At 38.9% G+C, this 22824-nt stretch overlaps 1 protein-coding gene across 2 annotated transcripts in view; it reads right to left on the bottom strand.

Moving 5' to 3' along the window:
• The window catches only part of CNTNAP5 (contactin associated protein family member 5), an 825683-nt gene that overhangs the window by 100372 nt on the left and 702487 nt on the right, over positions 1-22824 (bottom strand). For both annotated transcript variants that reach the window (XM_032353926.1, XM_032353927.1), the window contains 2 exons: positions 13858-14097; positions 5613-5837 (listed from right to left, as the gene is read on the bottom strand). In XM_032353926.1, the coding sequence (XP_032209817.1) occupies positions 5613-5837; positions 13858-14097 (465 nt within the window). The remainder of the gene's footprint in view (positions 1-5612; positions 5838-13857; positions 14098-22824) is intronic.

Below are 22824 nucleotides of genomic sequence, written 5' to 3'. Positions count from 1 at the left end.
TACCTTCATTATTCACAGAGGCCCACGCCTTGGCACAGAGGATTAACTATCTGATACTGGAGATGACTTTTGTGTCTGCCCATATTTTTGTCTTTCCTCTAAGAAAGGGTAACAGAGAGGGACTCTTGATACTCTCTCAAGGTCATGCTGTGTCAGAACCACATTACTCTGAAATGGAGGAGAGAAGCGCAATAGGACCTGGTATTTCCTCCCAGTAAGAGATTATTAGAAAGCCCAGAAATGGAGGAAATGCACCAACTAAAACAATCCTGCAGATATCAAAAGACAATGGGGAATTTTAAGTTCAATAGCAGCAAAGTATTGCCTGACACAAGCCCAGAGACTGAAGTGGTCATGGTGATGTCTTCGGAGGTGTGCTTTTCTCAACCTGTTTATCAGGATCCCTGCTGCTCTAAGGAACTCACATATATGCTGGTGTCAGAGAGGGCATGGTAAGCGGCAGCACTAAACTTTGAAAGTCTTCTGCAAGAAAGCAGCAAAGACAGAGAGTAGTCTAGGGTCAAACCAGTCCCATTTAGCAGCTGTTGACATTTGTACTTTGAAGACGGTCCCTCTCTGGATTCCTCCTTACCCTTGTCTCCCTTGAGTCAGTCTGTTCAAAATGTAAAGTGTCTGGGTTCATCATTATTCCATCCAAGGTATGTATAATCACAAATGCAGACAGTGCATCCTTATGAATGTATGTATTAAAAAAAAAAAAAAGATTTGATAAAAAGGAAATGCTGAAGCAAAGTCAGACAAACCATTCAATGCTGGAGGGCAGCTGAAGAGCCACCATGGGAAGGTGACCTGGGGGCCCTGTTTGGATTTTGTATCCACATGATTTCACGGTAGATTGATGGCCTTAGACTTAGCACATATTCTAAATTTGATTTCTTTTTTTTTTAATTTTTACTATAGAGGAACCAAGGACACATGATGAAAGTGTAGGAAGGGGAACGGAATGGGAAAGACTATGTGTATTTCACATGCAATGGAAATAAAATGGAGAAAATAAGGAACAATAAAAGAAACCTCTAATTTTATTAAACAAAAATCTAATGTCTGCCTGGAAAACACTGATTTATCTTTCTTGACCCAACTCAAGTTTTAATATCTTCATGAAGTCTTTTGTGACCCTCCCTCCCAGACAGAATTTGTCACTCTTTCCTTCTTTGCTTCAGTCTACCTGGAACAAACTATATCCATATCTATGACACGTTGTTGTCCTTCTTTGTTGTGTCTCTGTTCTCAGACCAGATCCTTAAAGGAGAACAGACGTTGTCTGAATATGTCTCTCCCATGCGTGAAATATTACTGCCACATCGTAGATGCTCTGCAAATAGTTGTTAAATGACAAGTTTGAAGGGGAACTCCATGGTACCATGCGGAAGGCAGAGCCATCACTCAATAAAATTTTATGAAATTTAAGTGTATCTTTAGAAAACCTCATTGTCTTCTCTGGACCCTCTCCTCCTTCATATGCCCCTTCTCCTCCAACTGCCGTATCTCTGAGAAGTTACCTGCTGTCCAAAGCTCCAGCAGAAGGGAGCACCTTCTCTCTCCTGAAGACTCTCTAACCTCAAATGCCTCCTTCTCATTCTCTAATCTCCCATCCCAGAAATGGAAATTCTTTTCTTCTTTTAGGAAAAAGGACATGTTTTCATTTGAAAAGACAGCAATGACTTAGCCCGAATAAGTCTCTAGTTGGAGAAATTTCAAGAAAAACAGTAAAGTGCAAAGAGGAATTCCAAGCATGCTAAACCAAACCCCCACCAGGGAGACACTTGTAAGAATGACTCTGAGTCCCACTGCTCTTCTCTTCTCTGGACTGTATACCCGTATTAAATAGATTTGCAAGCCAAGGATTTTGTTCAGCATTTACGCAGTTCATTCACCTGTCTCCACCACCCCCCTTCCCGGCTTCTTAACCCACAGTGCTGAAATTGGAACCATTTTGTATGGCATGGCCATGGGCATTTTCTTCCTTCTGGGGAGAACAAAAAGGACTCCTTTTAAGAGTGATCCTCTCATCATAATTTCTACCAGATTCCCAGAGGTGTCTTAAATCAAAGAAAGGTTAAGAAACCTGTACTAACAGAAAACTCTTAACTTCATTTCAGAGAAGTGTGAATCAATCTTAGAAAACCCTTCCAGAGAAGGACTTTCCCTAGTTAACCCCTTACCATGTTTGCTACTTTTCCCCCCCAAGCTGTAGGTATTCTTAAATTCCATTAGTATTTTCGGAGGTGTATTTCTCCCTGAAGTCTATCAGGAATCTATACACACACACACACACACACACACACACACACACACACACACACACAGATATTAGGAATATGCTTAGCTCTTCATGAAGCAAGGTGCCCACATTATTTACTGGCAATTAGGTCAGTGGCCTAATACCATGATCATACTGGGAACAAGCTGTACCAATACCATTTCTTCATTCCTTATAGAAGCATTTTAAAGGCTGCAAATGCAGCCCTAACAGAAAGAAAGAAAAATGTAAGACTATACAGGAATGGAATAGAGAATCACAAAATCTTAGACTTGGAAAGAAACTCAGAGGTTATTTTTCTCCCTCATCCACTGCCAGTATTCTTCTTATACTTTCTCCAAGGAATTGTCATTTAATTACTGTTTGAAGACATCCGATGACAAGGAATTCACTCTCACTCAAGGCATTTGCTCTATTGTTATAACCCCTGAATTCCTAAGAGATTCATCCTTAAACTTAGACAGAATCTAACTTCTGGTTAGATTGCCTGAGAAATCTGGACAACCCGATTCCCTCATAGATCTAGACTGCCCATCAAAAACTGTAGGACAGTTTTTTTTTTTTTTTTTTTTTTTAAAGATTTTATTTATTTATTTGAGGGAGAATGAGTGAGAGAGAGCATGAGAAAGGAGGAGGTCAGAGTTTGGAGAAGCAGACTCCCCAAGGAGCTGGGAGCCCGATGTGGGACTCGATCCTGGAAGTCCAGGATCATGACCTGAGCCGAAGGCAGTTGCTCAACCAACTGAGCCACACAGGCACCCCTGTAAGACAGTTTTTGAATCTCTTTTTCCTTATCATGTTTAGACAGCACAGCATCCTGTTTCTTTTCATTGCTCTCCATAGATTCTGATACTGGGTAGTGGGAAGTCTGTGAAGGAATGAATGAATGAGAGTGTATATCTCCCCTGCATCTCTGTAGGATAAATGTCAGGAAATGCCCAGGATTCCAAATCAGAAAGGCATCTACCACCGCCCAGTGTGACAAGCATTCCCTAGAGCAATGGGGGAGGGGGTTCTCTGAGTCGGAGTGAGGCGAGGAGAGCACTATGTGATCAGCCACTGCCTGGACTGAGGCAGTAAGTTAGACTGAGATGTGAAGCCTAAATTTTCACACCGGCCCTGTGACCTGAGCATAAAACAAACAAGCAAACAAACAAGGCACAAGTACCTCCTTGCTTCCTGCACTTAGCTAGGGCTTTAAAAATGCACATGCCTATGGTGTCAAGTAGAACTTTCAGGGAAGTGAGGCTTTAGAGTATAAGACATAGGGGATCAGGCAGAATTCAAGAAGGCCTTCCCAATTAAATAAATGCAAGTTATTTAAAACACCCTGTGTTTCAAAAAATAAATAACACTCTTCATTTAGAGCTATGGTTAAGAACACAAAATATGCTACCAGAGTCAGAGAGGGAGGACTGAATTCTAACTCTTTTACTTACTTGCTGTGAGGTTTTAAGCAAGTTACTTTGTGTCTGTATGCCTTAGTTTCTGGAGCTATGAGATGAATTCCACCACCCACATAGGATTATTGTGAGAATTAAGGGCTGTGCACATTCATTAGAACAATGCCCAGAATATGGGAGTGTGTGTGTTGAGTGTGTGTGTGTGTGTGTGTGTGTGTGTGTGTGTAGAGTAGACGGAGTAGTATGTATATGTAACCAAATATAGTTATTCCTGTTATTCACTGTCTGTATCCATAGGTACAGCCTGGCTAGTACAAGTGTGCCATGGAATCACACCTATAAGATGCTTTGGGGAAAAACTTGCATTTCAGAGCTCTGTAACTATCTTACTATAGTCCAGCTACATCACAGCAGGATGGTCTGGCTTAGAGGAAAGATGGTGGGGCTGATTATCAGGAGATCTGGCTTCTGGTCCCAACGGTGTCATGAATTATCTGGCCCACATAGGTTAATCAGTTAATCTAGGTCTCAGCGTCCTCAGCCAGACTTCTCCACCTCAAAGAGACATTATGGGGCCAAAGTTTAAGATATGACAAGTTAATATAATGGTTCTACTCATACAAAGGTCTGCTGATAAATAAGGGGTCTAATCGTTCCTTTCCTTCTTATAGGCTCCTCAAGATCAGGTAGGTGGAGTGGTCAGTCACCACCCCAGGAACCCTCCCTCTTTTTTCCTTCCCTTTCATTTGCTCTTAAATGAATTAGTCCTGTTATTGTCTGTGGGAACCTTATTATTAATGTATTTCAGGCCTGATTCAACTCACATGTCCACCAGGTCTGATCCTTGCGTTAGGCCCACACATCATCTTTATTTTCAGTATCATAGTCAGAGAGCAAGATGAAGCTAAGAAAAATAACACCCTCCCGTACCCCCACCAAAAAAATAGAGAGCAAGAGAAATAGCTGGAGTCTCTGTGGAGTCTCTGTCCTAAGGTCTGGAGACAGCAGAGTGCACACTGCACATTCCAAGCTTCCTTTCTTCTCTGCCCCAGCACGGTCTATCCCAGGGGGATCATGCTAAAGCCCAGACTCCTCTCATTATCTTGGCAAATTACAAGAGGAGGCAGGACATAGTCTCGATCATGGGAACGTGTTCTTTGAGACCTAACTACAGGGATGTCCACATCTTTGCTCTCTTTGTCTGTCCCAACAGTTGTTCCATTCCCCAGGATTTTGATCTCACGGTGCCCTTGACCAATAGTCCTCCTCATTGTGAGGTACAATCACACAGTGAGGGAAGAAAACCTGACTTCCCCTAACAGCCGTCAGAACTGGTGACCTTCAACAAATACCCCTTTCATGAAGTGGGTCCCAGCACCTGTCCCCGTCTAATCTTCATATATTCCATTTAGTGCACATTCTCTTCAAGGGATGATTCTCAGTGCCATGCCCCATATTGCATAGGGGTATGACTCACATGTACCACTTCTCCCCAAGACCTAGGCAATCGACTCCTATTAATACAGCCTGCATTTGGGCCATTTCCTTAACAGCCTTCAGTAAAGGAGACTGCAGCAAAGATGACACGATATATGTGACAAGCGTCCTTTTGAAATTCAGATATGCTTGTGATTTTCTCCTTTACACTTAATGGATTCCAGCACAGAATAAATAATAAAGAATTACTGCTACACAGTTGAGGCAAATTAAAGGCAATGCATTTGAGACTTCAGCGATGAACTGACATTGGCCCTGAATACCAAATGCAAGTCATAAAGGTAAAGTACAATCAAGGCTGTGGCTGAAGGTCCAGAATTAAGAGGCCCAGGTCCTGCCCAGGACCAAATTTAGGCTGAAATTATGCAGCGTTCTGGGGGGCATGCACTGTCCCTCTTGCCATCAGGCTTCATGCTGTCAGTACTCACCATTCTTGCAGAGCAGGACAGCCAGGTAATCCTGAGAAGAAGAATTGATGTAGAGCAAGAGGCTGGGCGCCTGGGCTGTCACAAAGCTAAATGCAATATTTTCCTTGGATGGAGCCGCATCTGCGTAAATCGCTGAGGATGAGAGGCTTATATTTTTGGTCACTGGGTAGGGTTCTTGAAACATATACATAACAGAAGTGCCAGCCTCAAAAACAGCAGAAACCTCTGAAAAATAGAAGAGGGGAATGCACACATTGCAACATTTAGTTGATTATTCAGGACAGCAATAACTGTTTATGGTTTGCTATGCATCAAGCACAGCATGGTGGTTTTTACCTGAATTATATAACACGCTTTCCACAATAAGTCTGAAGTGGCAGAAGTCGTTACTCTTATTTACAAATGAGAAACATGAAGCTTACAGAGGTTAAGCACCTTGAACAAGGTTGCATAGCTAAAATAGGAGAGCTGAGATTTGCATCCTGAAGTCTAGTTCCAGTTTAACATTCATTTGCAGTACAGCTACCGTGTGCTGGGCTGATTTTTCAAGAAGCAAAGATAAACTGTCCCTGCCACCAGCACAGTAGAGATAAATTTTCCTGGGACTTTCGTAGTTTAAAAACTGAGATTTTAACAGTTCCAGCTTGTGCTTTTCTGGTGTGTTAGGAGGATTGCAAGTGGATTCTAAGTTACTGAGAGTAGGACACTAGGGGAGGCAGTGGTAATTCTCTATAGCATTGGGTAAAATGTAAGGATCTGTGGACACAGAAGAGAGAGAATCTGTGGAACTCATAGAATAAGGCATTAAGTATCTAACCCCTCGACTCCTTTTTTTTTTTTTTTTTTTTTAATTTTGAGGAATTGGTAGTCATTTCCAAAGAGAGAAATGACTTGAACAAATGGGATACAAGTCCTATAGCATAACACATTGGATGGAGTCCTGCCACCACCACGGAGAAAGGCAGCATCTACAAACTACTGACTATCAGTTAGCTGGAATGTGCAAATGACCCACCTTCCCTGTATCATGTGCTCACTCCAACTCTAACTCTTTTAGTTTGGTGGAACTAGCACAGGATTTGGCTTCTGTTCTGGATCTGAAAGCTCATTCAGTATCACACTAGCTGTGTAGACCCAGGTAAGTTAGTGCATCCTGGGGAGTCTGTTTTGTCTTCTGCTGAATAGGAAACATTAACACTTCAACAGTATTTCTGGGTGCCTAAATGAGATAATGTGCATAGAACACTTATGAGAGATAGCCACTATAGTTGAATCTTGTAAGCTCTCCATATTAGAAGAGACTTTAACCTGAACCCATCGTAATTTCCTTTACAGACTGTATGTTTTTTGACTCCAAATCCATCAAATGCTGAGATATCCCCCCCCCCTTTTTTTTTTTTCCCATCCAGGTTGCTCTTACATTCATTCTCCTACAATTTTATCTCTATATGGTACTATAGTATCAGGGCATGGAGGAAAGTTTCCTTCACAGAACAACACAGCTCACATCTAGCAACAACCCCTACTATAAAGATAACACAATGAACATGAACCCATATTGCCATGATAGATTTCTCTTTTTCCTGTATGATGTGTGGAATTTTCCTAATCCCTCATGAAATTCCCTGATTGAGTTGGTGGCACCTAGAACATAATCAAACCTGGTTTTTCCTTCCTAATTCTATTGCAAATTTGTTCTACCTTTGTGAAAATTCTATAACAGCCTGTAAGAGTGCCAAAAAAATTAAAGTTGCATATTTATGCATATTGCTTAGCAGATTGGGAATACCAGTTCATTTTGACTAAAGTTTCAGAGAATGTGTTCTGCATTTATCATTTGGTTTACAACATTAGTACTCCTGATTACAAAGATATGCAGCAGAGACTTGTGACAGTGAGGATTCCAGTTAATCATCAGCTTGATTCAAGCACTATCCTTGAGTGAATTTCCTCAGGGACATTTGCCCTGCATTTTGAGCTACTATCTCCTAGTTAACAGAATAATGGCTTTTATTTGATGTTGTGAGTGTGTTCAAATGTAACTGTAATTCAGCGCATTCTGTTATGAATAGCATATTAGATATGGGCATATATATTACATTTTTTTCTTAATTCTCAGGGCAGGAAATTAAAACGTGAAGCACTTTTAAACTAGAGCTGCCCTACCAAATTTCTGTCTTCCTTTCTCTCCTAGCCGCAGTTCTAATTATTCTTAATGCTTAGTGATTTTAATTTTTAATATTTAGATACCATCAATTTTAACATAAAGCTTCCTTACCAAAACACCTGGATTATATTATTCTATAAGTTTCTTATATTTTATAATCTAAGAGTTTAAGCTCCCTGACCATATTTAAGCTGAATGATTTGTCTGAATACACAAAACTTCTGGGTTCATTAGAAGAAAGATCTTAACTTGGATGAGATCATCTATGATCCTCATGCTATTCTAAGGCCATGGAACCAATATCAGCAATGTCTACTGAGCACTTACCTGTCGGAAAGAATTATGCTGATTATGTTCTGAGAAGAAGGGACACTTATCAAACAAAACAAAACACAATGGAAGGTAGCCTGCAGTGTGATGTGTGCCATATAGACAATGATTCCTAGAGCTGGAAGTCTCTGTGGCCACAGTAACTTGACCAGACCTGAAGGGGCAACTCTGCATTGACCAGGAGTAAAGTGTGGGATGAACTAAGAGAAACAGTTAGGAAACAAGGTGGTCTCTGAGCCATCTGTGGAGTCTAACAGATGGGAACTGACACTTGGCTGTGCCTCTTCTCTAATGCTCTCAGAGGATCCCACTCAAACTCAGCTCATGGACAAGTAGGGATGGATTCAATCTTGTAGGCAGAAGGACTGGAAGACATTATGGAGAAACACAACACATAGTAGGAACTCAAAGGACAATAGCTGGTCTGACTAATAGTGATACAATTTAGAATTAGAATAAGCATAAAGGTAATGAGTAGACTAGTGATTACCTAGAAATCGGTGAAGTTGTAATTAATATAGCAGAACATCAAACTAAAAATAAACAATTGGCAATTTGAATGCTGAGTGGATATTTCGTAAGATTAGACATTCATTTTTCTTGTGATTGGTCTTGTGGATCTGTGTTATTAATAAGCTCTAATCTTTTAGCAATACATATTGTAACCTTTATAAATGAATGATGTGATATTTGAAGTTTACTCAAAATAATAAAGGAAGAGAAGAGGATGTGAGTATATAGATGAAATCAGATTGGCCATGAGTTGACCATTTTTGAAGCTAAATAATGGATGCATGAGGGTTCTGAAACCTTCTCTCTATTATCACCGAGAATTGTTTGTTCGTTTTTATTTTGTTTTTTTTTTTGTTGTTTTTAGTGATATCCACTGGCAGGAAGGTAAATATTAAAGAACTTTCAACAGGTTTTAGGCAACTGATAAAGCATACTTAAACATACATGCTATTTTTTCACTGAAATTCCATTAACAAGAAAATAATACATGTGTTTATCACAGCATTATTTATGCGCAAAAGTTGGGGTAATGTAAACTTCCAAACAGGGGTGCCTGGGTGGCTCAGCTGGCTAAGCATCTGCCTTCCGCTCAGTCCCGGGATCCAGCCCTATGTTGGGCTCTCTGCTCAACAGGGAGTTTGCTTCTGCCCATCCCCCTGCTCATGCTCCCTCTCTTTGTCTCTAGCTCTCTCTCTTAAATAAAAATAATAAAATTCTAAAACAGTTATAAAAGCAAGCACTTAGTGAGGCTTTATTTGCCAGGCATTATTTCAAGTGCTTTGTGAAATGCTCGTTAAATGTTCATCACAACCCTCTGATGGATTTTTGAATTTTCTAATCTTATAGATGAGAAAACCAAGCCTGGGAGGTCAGTCTCACAAGTAGCAGCACACAGTGTAGACTGTAGCTGAGCCAGAATCTGAATTTAGGCAGATCAAGTGCAGAATGATGCCACTACTGCAAAGCTAAACTGTTCTGGGGATAGAATGGTTGAAGTGTTGAAGTAAGCAGGGGCAATCACACCATTAAAACTGACAAATTACACAGAAATATCTATAAAATAAAACAAACAAAATTTGATATAAAATGTAGATATGAAATACAGAATTATTGTAGTTATATTAAATGCAAAGAAAAGAGCTAGAAGGAAATCAGATTTTCTTTTTAATGTTTGTATTTGAGTGATTAGATTTTTTTCTAGATTCCAAAATATATTTCCAAATAGAATTCCAAATACACTAACTTTAATTAGAAAAAAATAATAAATGACGCTACTATGACAGTCATACCCAGATTCTTCATATAATGAAGGGGCAGGTGGAGGTGGGCCAAAGACAAGTCTGCATTATTAAATGGTGTTAGAACAGCTGGATATCCATAGGCAAAAGAATGAAGCTGAATCCCTGCCTCACATCTACAAAAATGAACTCAAAATGGATCAAAGACTAAATATAAAAGCAAAGCTATAAAACCCTTAGAAGAAACCATGGACATAAGCCTTCATGGCCTTCATTGAGGCAATGATTTGTTCGACATAATACCAAAAGCACAGGGGCGCCTGGGTGGTTCAGTGGGTTAAGCCTCTGCCTTCGGCTCAGGTCATGGTCTCAGGGTCCTGGGGTTGAGCCCCTCATTGGGCTCTCTACTCAATGGGAAGCCTACACCCTCCTTTCTCTCTCCCTGCTGCTCTGCCTGCTTGTGACCACACTCTCTTTGTCAAGTAAATTAATAGAATATTTTTTAAAAATATCAAAAGCACAAGCAACAAAAATAAAACAATAAGAACCAGATGTTATAAGAATTAAAAGCTTTGTGCTTCACAAGATACTCTCAAGAAAATGAAAAGGGGAGAAAATAGGTGCAAAGCATATATCTAATGTGAGAATTATATTCAAAATATGCAAAGAATTCCTACAAGTAAATAATAAAAAGAAAAATAACCCAATCAAAAGTTGGTAAAAACTTTAAATAAACATTTCGCTTAAGAAGATATACAAATAGTCAATAAGAACACGAAAAGATGTCTAATATTATCAGTCATTAGTGAAATGCAAATCATAACCACAATAAGATACAATTTCACACAGTCACAGTAAGATGTCTCTTATCAAAAGGGTGGATAATAACAAGCATTGGTGAGGATGTGGAGAAACTAGAGTCCTTAGACTTTTCTGGTAAGAATATAAAATGGAGAAGCCCCTTCAAAAACAGTTTGCCAGTATCCTCAAAAAGTTACATTTTTAGTTACCATATGACCCAGTAATCCCACTTCTAGGTATATACCCGAGAGAACAGAAAAACATTAATCCACACAATATGTACCCGAACGTGAACCGCAGCATTATTTATAATAGCCAAAGAAATGGAAACATCACAATGTCCATCAACTGATGAATGAATAAACAAAATGTGTGGCATCCACATAATGGAATAAAATACTCTTTGGAAATAAAAAAAGAACAAAATACTGAAAAGTGCCACAACACAGATAAACCTTGGAAACATTATGCTAAGTGAAAGAAACTAGACACTAAAAGGCCACATAGTGTATGAGTCCATTAGCATGAAATACCCAGAATAGGTAAATCCACAGTGACAGAAAGTAAATCAGTTGTTTCCAGGGACTGAGGGGAGAGGTGAAGGAGGGGTAGCTACTAATGTGTATAAGGTTCCTTTTTAGGGTGATGAAAATGTTCTGAAATTAGATAATAATGATGGTTGTGCAACTTTGTGAATATGCCAAAACTCACAGCATTATATAATGTAAAGAATGGATTTTAGGGTATGAAAATTACACCTCAGAGACAAGAAAAAAGAGACATATGCAAAACATAAAACCAACCAACAAATAAACACTTTTGAATCCTATTACCATATTCCTATACTGAATGAAATTAGGGTTTTAAAGAGAAAAAAGAAACCAAAAAGATGCTGGATGGGTCTACAGCCCTGGCAATTATTACCAAGTCATTCAACCTCTTTGAACGTCAATGTTCTTAATATGTTAATATCTTCCACACTAGGTTGGTCATAAGGAATGTATGTTGCAGTCAATAATTACTAGCTAGCTGCATGATTATTATTACTTTGTATTATAATCAGAAACAGAAAGTAGGTCAAGGGATCATAGTTCTGGCCGAGGCGTTGGTAATTCCACCCCATATATTTCTAGTATTTACACTCCTTAAAATACATATGCCCTGGGAAGTTAACACGGAAGACTGCCTCAATGGAGAGTGCCCTTGTTTAGGACAACCTCCTAGCTAGTGGCTCTGATTTCCATTCCAGTTCCCCTAGGCAACTGGCACGGTTAAAAGACTTGGTTAAAAGATTCATCCCACATACTTCGCAGCTACTGAATATAAAAGGAATCATTTCCTTAGATTTATGGGAAAGGGAAGAAAGTTTGGAACTGTGAAATATGAAGCAAGCTAAAAAGGCTAAGCACATATTTGTATATTTTGCTTATGGATCGAAGTAAGGAAAAGTGGGGAGAGAGCACAGGGTCTATTTCAACATATGCTGTCCAAAGATATGATGGTATGGACAGAAGATAATTAATCTGAGTTGTTTCAGGGGAAAAAAAGAGCTAATTAAAAATTAGGCTAAATTAAAAAAAATAGGCTAAATTTAGAATATGATCTATGAGATGTTTAAGCAATGTCTTTAGAGAAATGTAGAATCCCACTGTATTTTTGTTTTGTTTTGTTTCTACACATTGGGCTTGGAACTTAATGATAGTATTTTCCTTAGTACATAAAGTGTACTATTTCCTGTAGTATTTCCTGTAGATCCTGTAGAACAATGCTAGTATACCTTTGTGAGCAGGCCTGATAGTGTTTGTTCTGTATTTGCTTCTTCTAACTGTGTAAAACCAGACTAAGGAGAGTATTTAAAATTTTTTTAGGGGTGGTAATTCAGACACCCTCCCCAGTACAAAAATCCAGCGGCTAAGTGTCTTAGCCCATGGTCAGCATTTACTGGGATGGGGCCACTTCATGTCAAGTTCCATGCAGGGCCAAACACATTGTTGACCTTAACATTTATACCATTAATTTACTCCCAAGGAGTACAATGATTCTCAACAATAATAAGCAAGTAATTCAATCTAACTATGGAGAAAGCCAGTGTAAATGATGAAGAGCTCAAATTACAGAGTCCTTCAATGAGAACATTAGGTGCTCTTCTTTCGTCTATTGTTTTTAAGTTCCAACAGTAAATTGGACTAAATAAAGCATTGTTTGGTAGAGGTGTTTGGGAAATGTGTTTTAATGAAATGACAAGAATTATGTATAATTGCCATCATTGTTTGCATGTAAATGGTGTTTCAAAGTAATTAAAACATTTTATTTTAATAGTTTAAATGCTGCTCTTGAAATATTGTTTACATTATTTGCTCAACAAACATTTTTCCCCTCCATCAGTAAAATAAACCTTAAAATCCTGCAAAGATTGATTGGAGACCTAATCTTTTTGCCCTTGTATTTGAAAAAATACTAACTGTTTATACTAAATAAGGCAATTTTATAGTTTGTAGAGTTATCTTTATTTTTTTTTTAGAGATAATTTACACCATAAATACCATTCCTTGTTCAAGGCATACATCCATCATGGTTAGTTTTACCAATGCAATAAGTTCGTAAGATAGGAAAGTCTGTAGAAAGACACTGGGGCAGGGATTTTGACCCTGTGTTCCATACCTATCCCCCAATGAACTAAATGTGCATTGCCAAGCAGGGCTTTTAAAGCTTCAGACTCCATTCATATCACCGGCAGCATAGGGAGATTTTACTAGATGCATGGTATTATTTCTACTGACTTACCTATAAGTTTCCTATTGTAAGAATATTTTGAGATGACTCAAGCATCCCTAAAACTCTTCCAGAGGTAGAATCTATAATGCTGGATTACATGCATGGGCTAAGGAATTGGAACTGGAAAGACTAATGCATCCCTCGAGATTGGGGTGATACAACAGAAATGAAAGAGCACCTCTCCCAGTGTTCAGCTGACCCCTCAGCCAAGGAGAGCGTGTTGCACTGTTACTACCCATCCAGTTCAGTGGCACTGCCAGACAATTACATATGTCTATATGTAATTATGTTGAGGGGCTACACAGAGTCTTTAAACAGAGCAAAACTGAAGAAGGTAAATGATCACATAAGGACTGTCTAAGGGCATGACTTGACCATGGCTTACAGGTACAGCAAAACAGCACTGGGGAGTTGACTGTACCTTTTTTGCAGAAGGGCCCTTCATATGGTGAATTGGTGCAATCACAGAAGTACCCACTGTACTTCTCCACACACTTGCCCCCATTGTGGCAGATGCTGCCATAAGTGCTGCAATGTCCGGGGCATCCTGGCCGGACTCCAGATGTGACCTTTGCCCTCTCCTCCAGGTCCAGTTTCTGCCCATTCAAGTGTAAGGAGCGTATGCATCCTAGAAAGCCTTTCTGTCTGGATGATGTTCCCCCTGAGCAGTGAAAAATAAAAAGGAAAAAAAGAAAAAGGTAAGATACCATACAGTTCAATTGTTTTAGGTTTAATATTGACATTGGTAATAGTTAAGCATTGTTCTATTGTCATGCTGTGTTAAACTTTTCCATTACAGTTTCCAGTGAGAATTAGGAATTCAAACAGCATGTGCAAAATGCATGTCTTTCCAGGCTGGGAACCTCCTCACCCCTAACTCCAAAACAACAACAACAACAATGGGGTGCCCAGGAATCTAAGTTGTTGAGTGTCTGACTCCTGGTTTCCACTCAGATCATGATCTCAGGGTCCTGGGGTTGAGCCCTGTGTCCGGCTCCACACTTAGTGGGAAGTCTGCTTGAGCATCCTCTCCCTCTGTCCCTCCACCTGCTTTCTCTCTCAAATAAATAAATAAATCTTTAAGAAGGAAGGAAGGAAAGAAGGAAGCAAGGAAGGAAGAGAAGAAAGGAAGGAAGGGAGGAAGGGTTATACTTCATGTGGAATCCTATACTTTACATGTTTAAGACAGAAATTTCAGATCACGGTGTTCCTTGCAAATGAAATAAAATGTGTCATCACATAGTCCATAGCAGACTTTTGTCTGAAGTAGAATGCTCAAACGGGATTGTCCCTTCTAACAGAATTAAAGGTAAGCTCTTATGCACACCAGCTTAGAAAACTTGCAACAAACTTGGCATTGCTTATGAAGTGTAATGCAAGCACCGGAAGGAGGGTGGGCTTTAGGACACACAGACATAGAGTCCTACTCCATGTCACTAGCTGATTAGCCATGTTGATAACTGATCACCTCAGCCTTAGCTACTTGATCTGTAAAATAAGAATGTTTGTTTAGTGTGTTTACAGTAAAGCTTAGTGAAGATCATGGAATGCAGTACATACTCAATCATAACTCTTTGTTGTGCCCTCTTCTGAGTCCTTACAATGTCTCAAACAAGTAGATTGTTTACATATGTACATACACATATATATATGTATACAGAGAGAGAGAGAGAGAGAGAGAGAAAGAGAGATCCTAGCACTTACCTCCAAATTATTTGGAAGCCAAATTTGTTCTTCTGGATTACAGAACAGGATTCTAACCCAACTTCTGCTGCAGGCACAGCTTGAAGTTTTCAGAGAGATTTACAATGCTTGTTGCAAATTATTCAAGAATGGAGTTGATTCAAAGTGAGAGGACTTTGTTACCATTGCAAATCCAGGACTCTCCTAGCCTAAACCTCTAATATCAGAAAAATGTTCACTGAGCGACAAAAGCCAAGAAACAAAGCTAAATCCCATCTGCAGGTATTTGTATGATGCCCAGAATTATGGGAGATCCCAGAAAAGACATAGGTCAAGCCTGCCTTTAAAGACACAAATTCTAGTCTAGATTAAACAGTGAAGACTCAAGTCCACACACACAAATAAATGGAGGGAACCTTCAGGACTTCAAGGTCTATAAATTGTACTAACAGGGATAAAACAACAGGGGCAGGATGGACTTGTCCCTTATTATCTGTATCTATCGACTCTCCTCTCTGAGCCTCATTTGTTTCTAGCCCTACAACTCTATTAAAATTTAGTCTATCGAATGACCAGATAAAAATATATTCCCACCAGGGCACCTGAGTGGCTCAGTGGGTTAAAGCCTCTGCCTTCAGCTCAGGTCATGATTCCAGGGTCCTGGGATCGAGCCCTGGATTGGGCTCTCTGCTCAGCGGGGAGCCTGCTTCCCCCTCTCTCTCTCTGCCCACCTCTCTACCTACTTGTGATCTCTGCCTGTCAAATAAATAAAATCATATATATATGTATATGTATATACATATTCATTCCCACCAAGGTGGATACAGATGGGAATTCCAAATGTGTCATCTCAGACCATGAATATAGATGTTATATAAGAAACAAAGAAGTAAGTTAAAGAAGTGAGTTAGGTAACCTAAACATTCCCAACATCAGTCAGCCTGGCCAGGTGGACAAGAAAATCATTGGAAATGGTTTGATGGGAGTATAGAATGGGGATGAGGGAGTATTGCAACTTCCCGGAACCACACCAGTCTACAGACACATAAATAGGTGTCTGCCAGTCACTGGCTGCATCCCCAGACCGATTTAACACTCCAAAAGGATTAATCTACTCTTTTATTCTGAAATAATGTTGAAACTCTATTGTATTTTCAGGTCTGATAAGTGATACTCAAAAAGGCCAGGAGGTCAAACCCAAATTGCTTTCTCTTGTCTGTCCTAATTTTAGTGACTAAATCTCCTTTTAACCACAAGATAAATCAATTATAAGTACAAGCAGATCATAAAGGAAGGTTCATTATTTCTTTCCCAGAGATCATGCAGAATAAAGAGGGGAGGATTTATGTAGTCAAATGTTTTGTCTTGTGTTTTTTCCCTTATTTTGCAGTCACTCCCTGTGGTAGATTTGAATAACTCTTCATATATCTTGTTAGTGGCATTTTTCCTCTAGCAGAGGTGGAGAATGCAAGATCTATTGCACATTTTCTTGCGTGTGACTTAGTCAACACGTTTATAAATGGAGGCGAAAGTGGCTGGGGTGGTTTCTCAGGCAGAAATGCACTCCTTGAGGTTTGAGACAGAGGTTTGAGTAGAGTACAGAGAGAGTGATCCAAAGCAAGAGGACCGTTTCACTCTGAGATGCTGACAAAATGCATGACACAAAGAACTATGAACTAAATTGCGAAATGAGCTAAATTTCCATTTTCACCTGACTGTTTGTCATAGGATAAGAACTAGAGGTCAGGTTCCTTTCTCTTTAGGTAGAAGTAATAATAGGTAGACTAAGAATAGAATAATTCCAGAAAGATGCTCCTCCCCCACACTCACACCCAGGCAAGTTGTTGGTGCTGTCCGTTTTCTGGCATTGCCTGCTATGTGTAGAGTTTTGTTGCAGGCGTAAATGTTCTCTGAACCTCGCGTACTCTGCGGAGACGCAGCTGCAAGCTTCCCTCCCCCTTCTCACTCAGTTCTTCCCCCCACCCCAGCTCTTCCAGATATCTCTGGCTGCTGCTTCTCCTTCTTCTCTTTCTTATTCCTTCTTTTTCCGTCTCCTTCTCCATTCCCTCCCCCTTGTCCTCCTCCTTCTCCTTTTTTATTCCAGTAGTGTTAACATACAGTACCCTCTGCTTCTTTGTACACCGAGATCCATGGTCCTTACCTCAACGTGATTCCTTTCCACAGCCTTCCAACTGACCACGCTTCTCATCCATTCAACACTTTACAATCAGAAAGATAAACCGAATTTGAAAATTGGATTCTGCCATTCCTATCTAATGCTCTTTAGAGATTACTGATTGTCCTCGGGATCTAGTTCAAATTCCGTGGCACAGAGGATACAGTAGGAAAGATCTGGCCCCCACTTACCTCTCTAGCTTCCTTTTCCCACATCCCCTTCTCTGACTTAAGTGCACCCAGGACTTCTGAACTACAAATGGCTCCCCAGTGCCCTCTGGTTTGTCTTGACTTTGGATCTTTTCAGGTACTTTGCATTTATGTAGTATGTTGTCTTCCCCATGTACTCCGCAGATCACAGTACACTATCCCTGTCATTAAAAACACAGACACCAGCACTCATATGCACACCTCCCTTCCCCACACATCTTTTGCCTCCCAGTATTTAATTATTTCAATTAGTTCCCAATTTTACTTAAAATGAGAGATATTTTAAAAATTCTAATAAATCTTTGAGAAAAAAAAAAAAATCAAATCTGTTAACAACGAATGTGCTTTCCTGCACAGCAAAGCTCACTGCAGCTGCACCATGGTCAGTTCTAAGATGGGGAACCCAGTCCCCACTTGGCCACATTCTGCACTAGGACCACTTCATTCATTTATATTGCCTTCCTGCCCCTTGTAGGTATTTGGTTTTTCAATGCTACCCTAAGATAACTTTGCTCTTTACTTGCCTACATCTTGTCTAAGATTTACTAAAACATTGGAAGAAGAACAACAACAAAACTGTAGCATCATTCTTAAAGCAGCTGAAAGTCATGGTTTTGAGGCTTGCATTTAATCTGAAAGCCGAGAGAGAATCGGGACAGTGTTTCTAATAAAATAATAATAATAATAATAACATTTCAAACATACGTGTATGTTAGAAACTTTATCATTAACTCACCGAACACCCAAAGGGAAAGAGTGTATTCATATTATTCCTATGGCCTAGTTGAAGTAATTTAGTGTTAGAGAGATTGCTTTGGCCAGCGTCAAGAATCAAAAAGAGTCTATATGGCAGAGCCAGGTGTCAAACTGTGATCTCTTGACCTTCAAAGCCTGCATACCTTGGAAGCTCTAAAATCCTAAAATGGATGATCTGATTAGACAACTTGAATCAGCACTATAACTAAATGATCCTTCTACCTTCTTACCCTTATCTGTAATATGGTTTCTTCCAGCAAGTAATATATATGCATGCATTTATTCTGTTTACTTTGCCCTTACTCTTCTTGATAACTATCACCATTAGCTGGCTGGTCTAGCTAGAAGCAATTCTGCACGAGACTCTACAGTTGGCCCTTGGTATGTTCATGTTCATTTTGAAGACATTTCCTTCACCTGAGTACAAATCAACTCGTGAAAATGTCACTGTCATCATTCTAAATCTGTCTTAGAAAACCTCCATGTGGCAGCTTCACAAATGCTCGTCACTTTCAGAGGAATAGATAAATTATTTTGTGGTCCTTGGCACCACATGCAAAAACCTCTATTTCTCTCCTGGGTGTCTACTTTCTTTCCTCCACAAGCTCAAACAGAACTCCTTGTTGAGGACTCCTGATAAAACAGTGAATGCACCAAGCTTGGCTCCTGACTCACAAAAACATTTAATAATTTCCTCTTTTTCCATCTTTCTGCCTTTCTTGGTTGTTTTTTTGACCTTGAACTTGGAGTAGCTGTTTTTATTTGTTTTTTGTTTGTTTTTATGATTTGCCATAACCAGCTGAACTACAGGTGCATTTACCACCTAGATTCCAAATTGTAAAGTGGCAGCAGATTTAGCATATACATGATGAATAAATATAAATACATTAACCATCGATTATCATCTGCGTTTATCCCACCCCTCCAACTGACAGAGCCTTGGTACCAGAAGGAAAGTATAAAGTGTGATTTTCTTGAGAACAAGGCATGCATCTGGTTGAGTTTGGCCAGATACAGTGATTTCTTGCTCATAAACCAAAAAACACACATCATTTAATAATAGATGTGACACTAACTGGATGTTTAAAAAGTAAAATAATGATGAAACATTAATTTAAACTAAGAGTTTACTTCTTATAAAGCACCTTCCAAGCATGTACTTCACAGACACTTTCTGGTTTAATCTTCCTATAAATTGTGGAACTTAAAATAAAACACTAATCCTCCAAAAATTGGGAAAGAGATTGTTAACTTAGAATCACTTAACAGCAAGTTGAAAGTATTTCTTATTTGTTTGTTTGGTGGAAATGAATGCTATGAAAAACTTCTCAAGAATAATTCAGCAATATGCATCGAGAGCCATGAAAATATTATTATCATTGGCCTTATTCTAGTTTTTTAAAGAAATTTCCCAAAATGGAGCTGGGGGCATTGATTACAATAAAAAATAATTAATTTTGCTCATACATAGTCATTAAAAATACTTCATTATTTGCACAATAGTATAATTATCTACCTGGAAAATCCCCCCAAAACAATAATGACAAATCATTACAATTAAAATAAAAGTATATGGGGGCGCCTGAGTGGCTTGGTCGGTTAAGCACCTGCCTTCAGCTAGGGTCATGATCCCAGGGTCTTGGGATCGAGTTCCGCATCAGGTTCCCTGCTCAGTCAGGAATCTGCTTCTTCCTCTCCCTCTGCCCCTCCCCCCACTTGTGCTCTCTCTCTTTCTGAAATAAATAAATAAAATCTTTTGAAAATATATTAATTAATTAAATAAAATAAAGATATAAGAATGTGGATAGATATAAATATCAGCATACAAAATCAATCACTGTCCTATATAACAACAATAACCAACTGGAGAATGGAATACCTAGGAAAAAATCCTATTTAATAACAAAAGCAGCAAAACACCTAGAAGTTAACAAGATGTGCCTATATGAAGGAAAAAATATAATTCTACCTTTACACCTAAAGAATACCTGAAGAAGTAAAATATGTGTCTATATGATCCAGTAATGAACAGCTAATTTCTTTAACACAATAAAATCCAATCACCAGCCCCCCAAAAACTATTTTCATAGAACATGAAAAGCTAATTCCACAAGAAGGGAAAATGATTGAGAATCATTAATAAGTTTTTAAAATGAAAAGAAGTGAGGTGTGCACAGGGGTAAAACTTACCCAATTCTGTATCAAAATATACCCTGTAAGTGTGATTTGGTGCAGTATTTGGAAAAACAAAACTATTTAAATAAAACAGAAACCATAAATTCCTTGATTTTGTTTATAGTTTTAGTTTTTGTTTCTGTTCTTGCTTTTCAGTAAGCTCCACACCACAATGTAGGGCTGGAACCCATGACCCCAAGATCAAGAGTTGCATGCTCTCCCAGCTGAGCCAGGTAGGCACCCCAGGAAACCAGACATTTCTAAGAAATTCAGAAATAGACTCTTTATACAGAGAGATGGTTTTTTACATTATGATATACACTGCAGTTCTAAGTAACTAGGAAAAAGAGGAACCATGAAATAAATGGAGATGGGGAAATATGATTTTGGAAAGTAAATAAAATTACAATCCTACCTCAGATCCTAAAACAAATTACAGATGCATTAAAAACATAAAACAAACATGGCTACAAAATAGGCAAAAACTGAAAATATTAGGTAAAGCACTATATAACAGTTTTAAAATGCTATTTATATTGGCCTGTTATCATTTCCATGGCATATTTGAGGTGTAAAAAAACAAACAAAAACAAATAAACAAAAACAGTGAGAAAGCTGTGGTATAATACATATAAATATATCGTTTATGTAAATATACCCACAAATAATAATATTGTTCAGTGTTTCCTAAGGGTACCTAAATGTATGTAAGAACTTGAACAATGCCTGGAACATCTCATGAGCAGGACAAATATCAATTGCCTCTAATAAGGGTAGTTGGAGGTATTACTGACTAATTTTCAGTGAGGATGCATTTGCATATTGATTGTGTAATTTAAAATAAATATTTTCATTTATTATGTATATTGTGTACAGTGTGGTTGGTCTCCTTTTTCTAAAAGTCATGTGAGAAATAATTTATTATATCGTTTCAAATGAAACTCCTTGCTATAGAATTGTGTACATTTCTAAAAGCCATTTATTAATCCATGTGGTATTTGGATATTGACGAATACCTTTGACAGTATCAGCATGTTTGTGTCTGTGTGGGTCACGGTGTATAGGAAGTATGTATCTTGCTACTTGGGTTTTCTGCAAAGAGGCTTGTTTTTCTGGTAATTTTGTTTCAAGACTCCTGGCCAAAAACAAACATTTGCTTTCTTTTTAACAGAATGGTGGCAGGGCAGGGCCAACATTTCGTCCAGACAGAGTACTAAATATGCATTCTGTGGAAATCCCCATTTGGTTATTATTTACAATTCAGGAGGAAGGGAAAGAAAGAAGCAAGCACCTGAATTGTGTTTCTGCTTTTGTTGCTAATGTGGAACCATGAGGGAATAGAGCCCACCTCAGTTCAAGGTAGCTAATTATTGTTTTGCATATAATTTAGAGGTACCCTTGGACAATATCAAGATGATGGGGCAGAAAAGTTTCCATAATCCTAAGTATCAGTCTAGAATAGCCACGAGAACCATCGTGACACCACAATTATCTCCCATCCTGCAAAGATGAGTGCCAAATGATGCCTCGCTATGCTCCCTTCTGTTAACGTTTTGGGAGATAAAAAATCAGCATCAAAAATAGATTTAAAGAAAAGTTACAAAGGCTCCTGGGTTAAGAGGAGAGATTATTGCCCTTCTTGCAAGAGCCACGAGATGAGAAATACCGTATGAGCTCAGGTCATCGCAACAGTCAGCGGCAACACTTACATTCTTCCCAGCTGCTGCCTGGCCAAATCATTGTCCTACTAGCACCCGTGTTTGGATTTCGCATATGCTTGGGCCCCTGACAATCACATGTTTGTTTTCTCCAGCATGGGCCTACTGAGAACAGATACTCTCCTAGAAGCTAAAGCACAGACCCAATTCAAAGAAATAAGGATATATAGTAAAAGTTCTATGATTATAAACTTTAAGAATTTCCCCTAATATTTCTCCTGGCCTAGAGTGATTTTATGGGTGATGCCAGGACACCCTAAAGTATATGTTTTTTTTTTTTTTAAAGGCTGCAATTCACTAAATAGGATAGTAGCATTGTAGAGTCAAGGGTAACCAGTTCTCACTGTCCAATTTTTTAACACTGTCATGACATATTGATAATTTCTGCAGCAATCACTTTGGAGCTCTTTCTTACTCCAAGCTTCCTTTGGGTATGTGATGGCTGCAGTGTGACTAGGGACACACCATCAAATGTGAGAAGCATCTCTCTCACATTTGATGGTGTGTCCCTGAAACTTGGAAATAAAGCAAACAAAAAAAAGTGGCTGACATTTATTCAGTAGAAATGCAAATAATTTCTTTCCAGTAAAGCAGGTAACTCCAAAGATGGCCTGTTGAACAACACTTTCATGAGGGATAGCCTGGAAACTACCTTCAGGTTACACTTGAAA

This window comes from Mustela erminea, chromosome 8, assembly GCF_009829155.1.
Source record: "Mustela erminea isolate mMusErm1 chromosome 8, mMusErm1.Pri, whole genome shotgun sequence".
In the NCBI taxonomy this organism is placed as follows: Eukaryota; Metazoa; Chordata; class Mammalia; order Carnivora; family Mustelidae; genus Mustela; species Mustela erminea.
Note: the sequence above shows the minus strand (reverse complement) of the source record. Positions and strands in the feature narration are given on the sequence as shown.